Genomic DNA, 15,558 nt, shown 5'->3' with positions numbered 1-15,558 from the left:
GCTATGATTAAGTCACATTTTCCCTAATTATTTAATTATTTTACACAATCTTAGTTAAATCAATTTAATTTTTTATGTCAAATATTCTAATATTAATAGTGTTGATGAATAATAAAATGAAGATTTAACCGTGTTAGCACAAATTTAATGATACTTTATTAATTTCAACATCTCCTATTTATAATCCATCTACTATGTAACCATATTATATAGTATTTTAAAAAAATTATTTTTACATATTCGTAATATTTTAAAATTTTATTAAGTTTATAGATATTAATTATAATATTTAAATAAATGTGAATCGAAGTTTTTTTAACATTAAGAATCAAAGCTCACAGGTTTTGGAAAACAAAATAGGAATCAAATTGTTGTTTTCTTTGTTTGCAAATGATTCAAAGATATAATATCTTCAATACACAATAGAAAGTGTGGGTAAATATATCATAATTTCGGTTTCCATATTGATTCTACTGTTTTTTAGTTGAGAACCGAGATGGTATGTAAAATATTTAGGAAACAAAATCTGGAGTAATGTTATTTTTGAAAATTTTTTAGGGATTAACTTTGTAAATAAGTACAAATAAAAGGGTATAACCCAAAATGTACTTCAAAAATGTGTATATAGATTGATTAATTGTAGAGAATAATAACAGCCTAGATTTCCGATTAAACTTCTTGATTTAAAAAAAAGTTTACAAAAAAAAACACTCCACCATTTTAATCAACTTGCACAACTATAAATACAAAAGTTAAATGATATAGAGATAAAACAACAAAAATTACAAAATCAAATTATAGTATACTCATATAATTATAAAAATAGAATATATTATGTAATACTATTATCTTTACATTTTAAATGAAAAAGGAAAATCACAAAAAGTATATTTATTGACTAAATTAAATTTAATGAACAATAAGTATATCCTAACTATATAATACACCACTACATGTTGATAATGGAAGTTATACACTACATAATATATTGATGTAAAAAATACAAAAGATATTAGTTACATATATAGTTAATATAATAAATAAATTCTATATTGCCTTTCTAAACAAAAAAATATGGTCCTACGGTACACCGCGGGTGTTAATATTATTTATTTATTTATTGTTTTTAATTTGTGAATTTTCGTATTTTTATAAAATCTAAAGTAATTATTTACCTCTCAGACCTCTTCTCGTTGACTCAACCAATAATTCATTTTACCGTTCCACCACAACAACGGTCTCGTCCACCTTTCAACTACTGGACGAGCCAACGACCGATGGTTGGACCACATGCAAGTCCCACTCCAAAACTTATTTTACCTTCCAACATCAACATGGTCCTCTCATATATACCACCCACAAAAGAGCAAGACTGTGACGTAAAATGGCCCCATTGCCAACGTTAATAAAAGCTTCTATTTGGAAGGTTCAGGTGACAGAAGTACAGGACCATCAGTCCCAAAACTATAATAGCAGAGCCAACATGACCTTTCCTTTGACTGAACCTTTTGGATCGTCCGGCTTAAGCTACATTTAAAAAACAAATTAATCTTTTCTTAATTGTTGTTTCGGTCGTTTTTTCTGTTTTGGTCACTTTGTGTTAGTTTTTTATTTTCGTTCTGTCCTTATTTTTGTTAACTAAAGTCTATTTTTGTTAGTTATTGACACATAATTTTAATGTTCTTTTTATGTAATTCGATTTCCAAAAATTTTGTTTATATTATCAGGAAAAAAAAAATCAAATAGATTTAAAAAAAAACATTGAAATTATGATTATGGACATTTAATTATTTTCTTCTTCACATCAGCATCATGATTCGCAAGTATTTGAGGTTCCATGGCATGACACTCCCTGCAAGCAAACACGACCGCTTTTAAAATCCTCTTCCACCACTTCATCAACTTACTCATTCCTCTTCTCTCTTCCACCTTCTTCGTCCTCTTCTCCTTCATCGTCGTCTTCTTCTTCTTCTTCTTCCTTCCACCGACCTTAATCCCTCCTCCGTTACTTTTCACCGATCCTTCTCTTTTAAACACCGGAGTTATATGCTGCCACCCCCGTGAATATGACCCGTAAAGCTGTGCCGTCACGATCTCCGTCGCCTTCTTCCTCTTGCATTGCGGCAAATACGAAACCTTTTTCGTAGTAGTTGAAGTGTTAACGGTTTTACCATTGTTCCTCGTCGGTGGTTTCTTCTTTGGATCCAATATTAAAGATGGCTTGTAATGATGATTCTGATAATATTCTTTGCTCCTACGGCAGATTCCGGACCTTAGGCCCATTATCTCCTCGTTCTCGGAGCGAGGACCGAAACATGCTAACTTAGTTTTGTCCCTTTCGCTCGAACTCGTGATCTTGAAGATATTGCAAGTGCTTGTTCTTGGAGTGTAAGACGTCGGGCTGCTACTATCACTGCTCGAACTGTTGCTCCGGAAAGTGTTTTCGCTGGTCGTACGTGAAACTGAGCGTGTCGTCGTCGTGCTCGTCGGGAAAAAGTGAGGTAAAAGACGGCCGTTGAGAAAAAGGTGATCGGCGGGAGAATTCTCCGAGAAGGGGTCTTGTGATGGAGAAGAGGGAGTCAATGATCCAAACTCGAACTCTGATGATAATGACGTCTCCGGGGACGTCTCTGGTTCGGTCTCGCCGGAGTTTGGTGTACTTGTCCGGTCATCTCCCATTTTCAAAACGGTACTTGTGTGTGAATGTGTTAAACTGTTTATTGAAGTTGTGTTTATATAAGGAGGAGTTTTAGTTGGATACGTGGCGAATCAATCAGGGTTTGACTTTTTGTGGGGGCTTTAGAAGAATGAGATCTAAGCCATATAGTGAAGTAATGGTTATGGTGTTTGTGTCATGATTTTGTTTAAAGTAGTTTTGGATCCCTAAACGATCCCACATGTTGCTCTATTTTAGTTTCTTAATAACGAGGCATTATCTATATAATTTACTAAGTTATGCACTACATAAATTTTGATTTTTAAGTTCTTGTTAATATACTATTAGATTAGATTTGTTGTTTGGTATATTTTTAAAATTAGAAGTCTACAGCTCACGGTCAGAAGCACATACGCTTTGAACTTTGAAGGTTCTCGTAGTAAGGGACACGGTCTTCCAAAAATACTCTTAAAAAGTTTTAAGCAGAAAGCAACAATCGCTTTATAATAAAAGTATACTTAAAAGGCAATTCAAAGAAGAAGAGAACACATTATTTATTGGTAAGTCTAACTGGTATCATATCATATGCAAATGGAATCTATAGTTTGCATATTAGACCTTTGTGGTCTAGATTGAGACACACTTCATTAGTTAATGATCAAATGCTAGTTAAGAAAAAACACATACAAACTGCATTTTTTAATGACTATAAAATATTATCTAGCTTCAATACATACACAAGTAAGTAATAGTATGACATAAAATGCTTACACACACCTCCAGGAACCACTCTTGCCGTATGCCAAACCTTCGGCCTAGTGGGTTAGTCAGGGTTCACTGTGCTTTAGATACTTGGATTATCAAAAAAAAATGCTTACACACGAAAATAAAACATTGTAGTAATATTTTTTCCAATCTATTAACTTTAAATACATTGTATATTATCAAGAATACTAGTTTTACAAAACATTAAGACGAATTGAAACAACTCCTTAATTAGCTTCATTAGATAAGAAATACTGTACAGTAGTACTACTAGTTATGTGCAGCTTAAACCATATTAATAAACGCAGGACTAGTCATAGTCAATGACTCAATTCTTTCTCAAAATTCTTGTCTGTTTTCTGTCTCTTTTACGTGATCATAACTTTGAGCTTACTCAACAGTCATTTTCAGTACTCAATACAATAATTTACAGAAAAAAATATCCAAAATTCTAATCATGATCCATGATCCGTACGTGATCATCAGCTTCCAACAAAACTAGTCGAGAAGTTTAGCTTGTTGTTGCGTATCATTCTACTTTATGCATCTATATTTCTGAAACAAAATAAAAATTTTAAACAAGTAACTTGGAAAATGAAGGGAGTATATATTTTGACCAGATAATGTTCCTCTTAACCCTACTGATTATACTAAAGCTTAGTAACAAACACACCAAGTCTATTGATCAGGCCAATAGCTAAATTAAGTAAGCCAAGGAAGTAAACGAAGCCATGTAGGGACACATACACACCAGCAAATAAGAAGAAGAAAGTAAACTAAACTGAAGCAAAATTGAAGACAAAGATCTCACCTTGTGGCTTTGTGTCTCCCATTCGGGTCTTTCTTTAGGACACATCACTGGCCCATTCTCCAGGGATTAGCTAGGGACCACCATTTATCATAAACACCCATGCTTAGTAATCTCTTACTTTCTCTTTATTGTAGCCTCTCTTCGATTTTGCTTAACGTTTAATAAATGATGTAATTATGTTTCGGTAATTGGAAGAAATTTGTTTAGTTTACAATAATATAAAGAACATATACTATATTATAACCTTCCATAGAGTTAATGACATGAGTTAATGACATGAGTTACATGACTAAAGACATGTAATATAGCAGTTTGTTCTGATATGGTCGTTACGTTTCCATCCAATAGTATTACAAGTTCCAAGAATTAACTATGCCATCTTGCCATGTTTCATGTTTGCTTGTTTTGTATAACGACTTAATATGTTCGTTTTCTAATCGCCAATCGCCAACGATAATAAGAAACAACTTTGTTGTGTTTGATTTGCAGTTGTTGGTGACTAGTTGACCAGAAATATAGAACAATTAAAATTCTAATTGCTAGTTGTTAAAATTTACACTGAACATTGTCGCTGAACCAATGATAAAATGAACAATAAAATGTTACCAATCGCTCTCCCTCGATTGCTAAAGAAACATCCTTTATAATAGTTGGATAGGAAAAGAAAACTTTTCACATATATTACCTGTTCCAAAGAGAAGCTAGAAACATAAGTTCCTTGTGGTCCAAGAATGAGGACTCTTCCTCTAATGGTTTTCAAGTTCATATATGCGTCAAAACGTGATGCTCATCACACATATTTGCACAAGACTTTTATTTATTTTTGGATCGGATCATACCCTAAATAAGCCTCTCAGTATTAATACTCTTCAATTCCAGTTCTTTTTTTTTTAGGTTTTCGTTCTTATTTTTATTTTATGGTGGTATATGGTACACTGGTATTTGATTTATTGTTACCCCTCTGATGAGCTTTTCTGACTTTCTTCTTAATTAGCCATTGGATCTACCGTTTATGCTCCCACTTGTAAGGCCATCATTATAGGGAGAACATCAAGGGTGTTCTAAGCCTAAAAAAAATAGAAAAATAATGAATAGTAGGTTTAGAACACTTTTTTAGTTTTTGATGTAGAACTGATCTTGACTCAGTTCTAAGCTGACGTGGCAAGCTGTGAATGGATACAATTTTTTGCAAACAATTTTTAACAAATTAAAAGAGGATTTGATTGAGAATATATAGAATAAATTTGGACATTAAACTATGTATTAATTAAATAAAATGTTTGTGTGCTTTAATTAAGTAATATGTTTATTTTTTTTAAAATCTTTTTTGTTTCATAAAAATTTGGTATTGTATTTTGAATTTTAGTAAAAGTTTTATAAATTTGCAATTTAAATGTTATTTTTAAAGTTTTTATAAATGTAATATGTTTAAGATTATTATATTATTACAAAAGATCTAAAGTAATAATCTTACATTATTTTTATAATATTTTTAACACCCAAAAGTGTTCCCCTGTAATAATGCCCTAAGTCCGTCCGTCATAGTTTTGGGCTCTCTTCAGCCCAGTTAAGATATCTTCTCGTTGTCATCAATTTTGATAGGTATCATCTTTGGCTGCGTTTGGCTAAAATGCTAGCACTGATCTCAGATCTAGAGAAGAGGAAATAACCCCCCAAGTTGTCAAGTTGTGTTGTTGTTGTTGTTGTTTCTATGGCTATTAGTTCATGAGAGATTTGATAGAAAATTTGATGCTTCGTTAAGAATAATAGCTTGGGAATTCGAAAACGTAGCGAGAACTCATGTAATTAAGGTTATAACTTTCACTTAAGATATAGATAAGATTTTTGCTAAATTAGTTTCCAGTACTCCAATATGTTTGGTAACAATCTCGAATGAGGCACGGAAACCAGAAGCTATATCTAGTATTAGAAAGCGATATATGATTTTTTTGTTTCTTTTTCTTTTCTTGTATGGTAATTCTTGTTGTTTATATCTACTGTCACTCAAACGTCAAATAATGTATATAGTGGGTGGTGTTTCTCATCATAGCAAGTGATCACTGAGTTTTGCTTCTACTGTAATCTACTCTTTCTCACTTACTGATATAATATAACTAATGGTCGTTTATTATTCAAATCTTGTATTCTACTACTTGTAGTTTTATGTCAAACCAAGAAAGCCGTCAACGCGATTGAGGATTAATAAAAGATATGCGAAATCTGCAGCAAAGTGTCTCTCTGTTAGGATGATCAAACTTCAGAGCGGCCGTGGCTTTCGGTTAGTAGTCCCCTGTGCTTTTGGATGAATCACACTCCTTACTCGTATCTGTATTGAAAACCTTTACCAATTAGCATTCACACATACGAGCTAGTAAGTAGGAGTATTACACATCTTTTGCCATATCTTTGGAAACATACAAGGCACATTCAAGATTTAAGGAGAGTCTTAGCATATTTGCAGATAAGTAAGAAACATAGAGAGTGGTAGCTTGTTATTTATTTCTCTATACTAGGAGTCAATACCATGACTCAGCTGATCTTGACATTGTTAGATACCACAATATTTTTGAGATTCTTAGATTATTTAGATGACAGAAGAGAGAGAGCAGACAGCTTCTCTATCTAATCTGTGGTCGCTTGAATGATGAGTTTGGCATAGGAAGTGTCATCTCTACCCTTGATCTTTCTTGATTCTGGATCACCTGACCAGTGATTCCTCTCCGACCGGACCCTTCTCCAAAACTCTCACCAGAGCTCTTCCTCCTCCTCTCGTTGTGTCCAGCTAAGCGCCTCCTACAACTTCTTTTAGCTTCATCAAACTCCTGAAGCTCATGAAACCTGTTTCAAACTCCAAGAAAGACCTATTCAAAGATCCAGAAAAAAATTGTAATTGAAGGGGTACGTAAATTAGGTTGTAGTACGGTACCTGCTGCATTGTTGACAGAAGCGTTGGCTAACTCCTGAGAGAAAGACAGAAGATGCCTTTGCATGAACTTCACACACTTTGTGTCTACGGTGATACTGTTTAGCCTCTTTCAGATCAGCTGTGCATCTGTCTACTTGGCAAAGCCGCGATGAGCCACCACGATCGATGCTCCCACTAGACCTTCTAACTCCATCCATCAATCCTTTTCTTTTCTCTTCATCCCTTCCAACTTCCTCTTCATCCATATCATTCTCCATTTCTTCTTCCACAAGGTAAGACTTGCTTTTCAAGTAACCTTTTCCTTGTGTTTTTCTACCCTCCATTTTTTTAAGTAACAAGAGCTTGAAGTTGGAGTCTTAGGAAAAGATGGTTGGTTGGAGCCTTGGAGAAAAAAAACCCTGATAGGTTAAGCAATGTTGAGGAATGGGACTTGGTGATATTGTTGACGAAATTGAAGTGCTTAAAAGGTGAACTAAAGTCTGGAGATGGACCACTGTGTTCTTGTACGCTTCTCTGGTGGAATAAGTGCATGATTACGTAGATATGCTAGCTCAGAAAAATAGAATAACGAAAAATTATGAAAAATAAAATAAAACGTTACAAAGTTTAAGGTGTTTTTAACATATTTCATGTGTTTGTTTGATTTAAATTCAAGAAAATAGTTGATAGAAAACTAAATATCACTATTTCCAGTTTAGTATTTGAAGTTCCAATATGAATTTTTGTTTCAAATTAAAGATCTTTTCTTAATTTATCTTGAAGATATCATTGATTGCCTTATAGAGGAAGTCTTTATTGGCCTGCCCTGTTTTGCAATAGTACATAAGGCTCCATAATATACACATGGGCTTAAAACTCATAACAATCATTTTTGTTCTTTAGGAACAAAACAAAAGTCCTCCTAATAAATTGATGTGACAAATTTGCTTGCAACCTTGAGTTTCTTGTGATAGCCTCATATTGCAAAATGCATTACCATAAACTTAGGATTTGATCTCTATTAAATTTTATGTGTTATTTTTAAAATTTAGACTTGGGGTAGTTGATGTCCTAGATATGGATATTATCATGTGTCTGGACCAGGATAAACAAAGAACATTAGAGTAGATGCTTATATACGATCTAACCCTTTTGATTTCTTTCTTGTGTTCGCGTTTATTATCACTATCGCTTATATAAAGATTCTCTGTAGAAGTGGGGAATTACAGATTGAAAGATGGAAATAGAACAAATGAGATCACTTATTACTTTAGTTTAAAGTATTTGATGCAAGAGACAACTGGAACCATTTCAAGACAGAGATTTGTTTTTTGAGTTCTGACTTCTGAGGTTCTTTTTTTACCATGAAAGAAAGTAATTAAGTCTCTCACTTTACCTTCTTACTTTTTACAGTGTGTGTTGTGTGGAGAAGCCAATATCACCGACAGATTCAACTGCATCATCATAGCTCTCTGTGAAGTGTGTGAATTTTCACTGAAACAAATGAAAGTAACTTTGAATCTTTGAGTTGAATAGGTGTAAAAGAACCAACAAGCAGCAAACAGATAAGTTCAGTGATTTACTCAAGTTTGTTATATTTCCTTAAATTTTTTTACAGTGTTGTTGTCTTTTTGTACTAAAATACTAGAATTAGTGGGTAGTGAAATAGACAGGACACAAAGGTTTCACATGCGACATTGTACTCTCTCTCTGACTCTGCCTTGCCTTGCCTGACGCAACTTAGCTTTTACAAACCCAAAAGCTGCCTTTGTATTTTCTACACAACTGAATAAACTTTGTCCCTATATTCAATTTCGGGGTTCACTTAACATTATTACAATCCAGTTTCGGTACAAACTTGTTTGGTTCGTTTTTAGTTTGGTTTTTGTTTTGGTAGTCCATGTGTCACATCTCTCTTGTATGTGTGTACTGCAAATTTGTGTCATAAGTAACTTACATTTAACCTATGGGCAGGTAACAAAATGATTCATTTCATATATTTGAATGGTTTTTATTTGTTGACACTTAATTAACCTTCGTATTACTAGGGTAAATACATAAGTGATTCTCTTGGAATCTTCTCAAGTAAAAGGTTGATATTCAAGTTTCGGACTATCTAACAAAAAAAAAAGTGATTCCAAATTGCGACCGGAAATTAAAAAAAAGATAGTATACACATATGTATGAAGTATGATCCACGAGAAAAAGAATATAGAACAGGATTTTTTTTATGTTTTCAATCTGAGTGATAATAGTACAATGTACATATGGGTTGATACTAATATGTTCGCATATAAACTTTTACAAGGTTCGATCCTTCTTTATTCATTATTCTGCATTACTTGCTTGCTTCGTTCCTCCGCGTCGCTCTCTTTTTACGTTAGCAAACAAAACGGACGTAACTGTCCATAGCTACACACCTCCAATAACAAAAGATGCCTTTGGTTTTAGAATCCAAATTATATGATTTGTCGAGCTCAGTGATCTATTTTTGTCAAATTTATGTTTTGCCACGTATCAAGATTTGCATGGATTAATGTATATATTCCTTAAGTCTTAAAATTAGGAAATTGGGAAATCGTGATGGGTTGGACCTCTAGAAAAAGTCATCCTATATTTTTCAAAACTTTAAATGTTTATACATGTCTCTCATCGAAACCGAAACTCTTCCCAAGCAACATTTGGAATAGAGGAGCACGACTTCTCATGTTTTTTGAAGAACCATGTACGTAGTACACACTAATGCCACTAACAAATCATATCCTATTATACTAAAAAAGGTCTTAAACTAATTGTAAGTTATGTGTGTAGAAGGTTTATTAATAAAGTACATGTATCATGTTTAAAGGTTTTTCAAAAGATTAAAAGTTCCAATTTAGGTGCATATTATAGAATTTCTATAATGTTTATTCGCTTTAGTGAAGTCGAATGCATCTTAAATATGCTGATAATTACCCTGATCAGCATACTTTTTTTTAATTAACTAGCAATATAGAAAATTAAAATAAAACGAAACCAAAATCTGAATTGGTCCAAGAAGTTATGTAATCCACGGACCACCTCAACACTGCTATCTAGCTAGTTGATGTAGAGTACTAATCTTCAACAATACTAGACGCATCTTTGTGAAAACAAAGTTTTGTAAATTAGTACCAACAATTTCCGAATCGATTCGTGTGAGTGCCAAAAGTGATATCATTGCTTTCAATCACACCACACGACGAACAACGAGATTTGTCTCTTCGTGTTTTATAGGAATTTCAACGGAACAAATCTTTTCTTCAAATCTTCTTCTCAGATTCTTTCATCAAACTCTATATGCAATCCAGCTAAGCTCTTTTACACACATACACATCAACAAATACAAAACTATATCCATACCCCTTCTCATTTCTTACGTCATAAATATTTTAAGCTATGACAAGAACATTAAAAAAAGAAAAACTCAAACCGAATATATACCACAAATATCATCTTAATTATCAAAAATATCGATTTTAGAATGTGTTCGTATCTAATTTTAACAGGCTTATTTCACCACGTTATTCAATTTTTTTTTTTTTTAATAGTACTGAGCTCGATGATGACTGACATGGTATGGAGAGGAGCATCTGGATTCTATGCATATTTGTATTTGCTTGTACTGCATAAGAATACATCATTTGGACCTGCAATAAAAAGTAAGGTAAACCAATGTCCGGTTTACTCAATCGATTCTCGGTTATGGTTAATTACTCTGGTTCAATTGGTTTGTACAATGAATGAAGCAGAGGTGAGCTTTCTATTAACCTGTAAACTCATCAAATATGACTCATAATATTTCAAATAAAACAAGAAAAGTTTTACGTTTGAAGACACTGATGATCACACGTAGAAATTGGGCATCAAACAACATTATAGCGCCACAAGCAAGAAGAGAACACATCATAGAGACAATGATCATTCATTTCCATCACAGAGACCGAGCCACGGTTTTGAATTCAGTCAAGCAGGATTGAAGAATCTTTTGGCGTTTCTGAAGCTGTTGGCGTTCGTTTTGCAGTACATCAATTGCTCCAGGAGCAACAAACATGTCCATAAACTTCTCGTCGTTTACTGCAAACAGATCCAGTCCAAGTGCAACCACTAGTCTGTCCCGGCTGCCAAACATGAAACAAACCGTAAATCAAATAAATATGATCTCTTACTCTACAAATAAACAGAGAATAAGTCATCAATAGACTCACCAAGGTGTTAGAAACCCTGAGTTTAAAGTCGATGTTACGCTTCTTTCCACAAGAACTTCACGTATCCTAGCAAAGTGTTGGGCGGCTGATGAACATATCTCAGAGTAAGCCGAGCTTGATTTCATCCCGTTATCAGCGTTACCAAACATAAGCCCACCATTCTGTACTCTAAATGGATCTATGTTCCGGATTCCAGCCATTCTCGCCATTCTCTTTCTAGCTCCAACACCATCAGGTCCATTTCCAATTTCTTTCTTTACCAAACCATACACTATCTCACAAGGTTGGTCTGGTGATGGCGTCTCAGGTACTGTTATGTGACTTTCCCCTCCTTTTCCTGGTGTTGTCTCTTGGCCATTATTCTTCTCAGGAGGAATGTTTTCTTGATCTTTCATTGGTTCATCGCGACTGGTATCAGAGAGCTCGAAGCAAAATGAATTACCTGAGACTTGGTTGAATCTGTTATAAGAACCAAAAGCTCCTCCTTGGTAGTCATTCTCATAGCACGCCATTGAATATGGGCTGGTCACTGAATCAAGATGGTGTCTTACTAATTGCTTACACTGTTTTGCAAGATTCTTCACAAAACGGCTGTAACAATTCCGAACAGCAGCATGAAAACCCACGTATCCATCCATATTTTCAGTTTTCTTCTCATCTGCAAAAAGACCATCTGTTCATTAGAGGCAGGGGCTTTACTCTAGGAGAGTATAAAAGATCCAAGGAGCATTGAAAGGTTCTTACATTCTGAGTTTTGGTTCAGGTTTCTTTCTAGAGCAATTTCAAAGAGACTTCCTAATACGAAGCAAAGCCGGTCGCAGGCAGTGTCAAGAAGAGGAGCCAGCCATGACCGTGCAGCGGTTCGAGCAATTTCTGCTGAAGCTTCTGTCACCCCTCTACCACCTCCACGGCCAGCATGAGCAAGCAGAATGTTTGCTACCTGTTCAATTCAGGCTGTGTTTCATCTTTGCAGTTCTATGGAAAACATAAAAAAATGATGTTTACTAAGAAAAGTTAAACTGTACCTTCTCTCTTGATACTGGAGGACACTCAATTGAGTATGCCGCACAGCGGAATTCATGAATAACTCGTTCAAATGCCGCTCCTCCATAGAGTTTAAGAACGGCATTGGGCGGCTTTATGTCCATACTAACCCCTGGCCAGCTTCCAATGCCGCTCTCACTTCGTTCTTCATCAGTTGTTTTGCCCCATTGCTCAGGCGCTGGAGTTGCAGCTCCATCAACCAAGGCCCCCTTAAGAAAAAAGAGCCAAACAATGTCGTTCCAAAGACTTAGAAGATGATTAAACTTTATGTCTTAAAAACAGCGCAACAGAGACAGTATGTTACAAACTACTCACCACATGATTACTAATGGAAGCGGTGTATAGCATTGCTGCTTTTCTGAGATGAGCAACATCAGAAGTAGCTTGGATTTTCATATCCACTCTCAGCATATCATCAGTTACCTCAGAGCAACGCTGTTCAAGCAAAGCTAGTGTTGCTGGAGCAGCTTCCTTATATCTCTTCTGAAGCTCAGACTCTAAGAAATCTCTCAACGACCCAAAACCAATATAGGACCGGAATTTTTCTTCATCAAATCCTCCCTGAACTCCCTCCCGTAAATGCTTTATAACTTCTGTGTCCACCTGAGATATTTGTCTACGAAATTCATCGTTTGAGACAGTGCTTCTGTCTTTTGGCAATGCCACAAAATAAGGACGAGTGCTCTCCCCAAGGTATCCACTAGCACTCAGATAACGATCGACTTCACTGCGATCACTAAATTCCTGCAAGTGTTGTATACTCTCATATGCTTTTAGTTCAGCCAGAGAGGATCATAAACTTATGGTTCACAACGGATTGTGTTTAAAGATTCTAATACCTTAAGACGATTATCGAACTTCGAAACAACAACGATAGTTCTCCGAAAGCTGGAATCAATCTCACGCACAGCATCCAACCATAAAGACGAGCACCACTCCACACTACTCTGCTGAAGGAACAAGAGAATGCGATGTGGAGGACTAGCCAGTGACTTGACCATTGATAGAATCTCATCAGGTGTGGTTTCAGGCTCTCCTTTCTTGGCCTGTTCACACAAGCATCAGAAACTATACTATCCAATTGAAGAACTTTGATACAAGTTGATTAAAAAAACGAGTAAAAGCTACCTTAAGAACAAATCCAGGAGTATCAATGATAGTCAGATTTGGACAATGAGCATACTCAGCTCTCATCACAATAGGCTTTGGCGAGACTGCTGTTTTCGTCTTCTTCAAAAGCGCCTCTGTTCTTGACCTAATCACATCTGCAACTGCTGTAGCCGAAACAATTGGACTACCATACTCTTCAGAATCTTCATCCTACCAATCAAAAAACTTATCAAATTTAGTAATCAAAATCACCAAATTAACAAGACCTCGTTGAAATTAACTCAAACCCAGAATTATCCAGATTCAACAACCCTGCTACATTGTACAGTCTCCAAATTCAACAACCCTAGATATCTGAAACTTATGCAAATGTAATTCAAAATCGAATTACAAAAAAATTAGTAATCGAATCACCAAATTCAAACCCAGAATCAATCCCTAAACGCATCAAATTCAAAAACCCTAGAAATCGAATCACAATATCGTCTATACCTGGAATCGGCACCGTGGTTCCAATGCTGATAAATCATGAACCATCTGGAGAATCAAAGGGCGTCGCGTTCCCATTTCGACTTCTCTGACATTGAATCGGAACCCTAGAAGCGCTTCCAGTAAAGAGCTTTTACCGTCCGATTGGCCACCAATTGCGACAATCTCAGGTATAGGAAGTTTCTCACCGAAAGCAACCGCCGCCGCTTGGAGACGGTTGTAAGCCTCGAACCGTGACCTAGTCTCTGCGTTTACAGGATCCTTGGATTGAGACTGCATCTTCGATTGGCTCTGTTGGTTTCTCCTTGAAGAAGGGGTTTTAGTCGGCGTGGTTAGGTATGTGTTTGAATTCGCCATTGAAATCGAAGAGGAAGAGAGACAACAACAACAACAACGGTAATATAATATCGCAGAGACTCTGAGAAAGAAGAAGACGGAGCGTAAGAAACGATACGAGTTTTCAGAATTTGAAATTTGAATTCATGGGCCGTTTTGGGCCTAAACTTTTAACTCTAGTTGGCCTTATATTAAACCACCTACTGTGGAGAATCTCAAATTTGATGGAGATTAGAATTCCATTGAATCACTGGTGTATCTATTTAGAAAGTGCAATGAATCTTAGCTTGATTTCTCTGTTACTTATTTTTTTTGGTTAATGATACAATTCTGTAATTTGTTTCAAAATAAAAGAAAATTATCATGCAGTTTTATAAACCCCACCACAGGCATGAGTTGTGTCTACGAAATGTATTATGTTTTTAACATTATGTGGTTCTAGGAATCGTAGTTTACACTTGCAAGTTCGTGATTTTGTACTCCAGTACATGGGTTTAAATACAAAGTATAGTTCTCTGTTTCTTTCTATTCTTGATAAAATATTTCGGCTTTTTCAGATAAATATAAAGTTGGTTTTTATCTCTTCTCCTTCCTCCACGTCATCTCTTCTTATTTTCAATTTAAACAATGATTCACATCATAAAAAAAAAGAAAATTTAAAGTTAATTTATCAATTAATTCACTCATTTTTGTAATATTTATTATTATTAAAAACAATTGTTTACAATATTCTAAAATAAAATATAACCAAAAACGAAATGAAAAAAGTATAACAAAAATAAATATCAAGGTAAAATATGAATAGAGATTACATAAATATAAAATTAGATCTTTCTATCATAACATATAATAATTTTGTAAATATTTGTAAAAAAACTAGAAATAGGAGAGAAAAAAAAAAGCTATCATATATTTAATGGAACAACAATTACTTTCAAAAGTTACAATTATTAGGATAAGAAAAATAAGTTTAAAAACAAACAAACACAAAAGTTTAAAGGTTTTTCAAATCAAGAGGTTATTCAATTATTAGTGTTAAATTATAAATTTATGTTATCGATTAAAAGTTGATGTATATTATTATTATCAATTATAGTATAATATAATAAATATTATATATATATTTAAAACTTGAGACTATGTTTGTCAGTGTTAAATTATAAATAAATGTTACTGATTAAAAACAAAAGGATTTGATGCATATTACTTTTTTAGA

At 34.4% G+C, this 15,558-nt stretch overlaps 3 protein-coding genes across 4 annotated transcripts; all 3 read right to left on the bottom strand.

Annotated features, from left to right (window-relative positions):
• LOC104758655 lies at window positions 1,739–2,724 on the bottom strand. The gene has a single exon (XM_010481559.2). The coding sequence runs from the start codon at window positions 2,677–2,679 to the stop codon at window positions 1,774–1,776; it is 906 nt and encodes a 301-aa protein (XP_010479861.1). The 5' UTR covers window positions 2,680–2,724; the 3' UTR covers window positions 1,739–1,773.
• On the bottom strand, window positions 6,336–7,656 carry LOC104758654 (squamosa promoter-binding-like protein 4). 2 transcript variants are annotated; one of them, XR_762759.2, is made up of 3 exons: window positions 7,159–7,656; window positions 6,756–7,070; window positions 6,336–6,558 (listed from the first exon to the last, which is right to left on the bottom strand). XR_762759.2 is itself a non-coding variant. In XM_010481558.2 (2 exons), exons 1-2 carry the CDS (start codon window positions 7,479–7,481, stop codon window positions 6,851–6,853), a joined length of 543 nt encoding a protein of 180 aa, XP_010479860.1. In that variant the 5' UTR covers window positions 7,482–7,656; the 3' UTR covers window positions 6,609–6,850. The 2 variants fall into 2 exon arrangements, 1 of the variants encoding a protein (XP_010479860.1); XM_010481558.2 differs by lacking the exon at window positions 6,336–6,558 and having other exon boundaries at window positions 6,609–7,070.
• Window positions 10,921–14,430, bottom strand: LOC104758653 (dynamin-related protein 5A). Its single transcript, XM_010481557.2, has 8 exons — window positions 14,010–14,430; window positions 13,536–13,727; window positions 13,247–13,453; window positions 12,723–13,151; window positions 12,389–12,616; window positions 12,108–12,303; window positions 11,364–12,021; window positions 10,921–11,276 (listed from the first exon to the last, which is right to left on the bottom strand). Exons 1-8 carry the CDS (start codon window positions 14,361–14,363, stop codon window positions 11,090–11,092), a joined length of 2,451 nt encoding a protein of 816 aa, XP_010479859.1. The 5' UTR covers window positions 14,364–14,430; the 3' UTR covers window positions 10,921–11,089.

Source organism: Camelina sativa, chromosome 17 (genome assembly GCF_000633955.1).
Source record: "Camelina sativa cultivar DH55 chromosome 17, Cs, whole genome shotgun sequence".
In the NCBI taxonomy this organism is placed as follows: Eukaryota; Viridiplantae; Streptophyta; class Magnoliopsida; order Brassicales; family Brassicaceae; genus Camelina; species Camelina sativa.
This window is presented reverse-complemented; position numbering and strand designations above follow the sequence as displayed.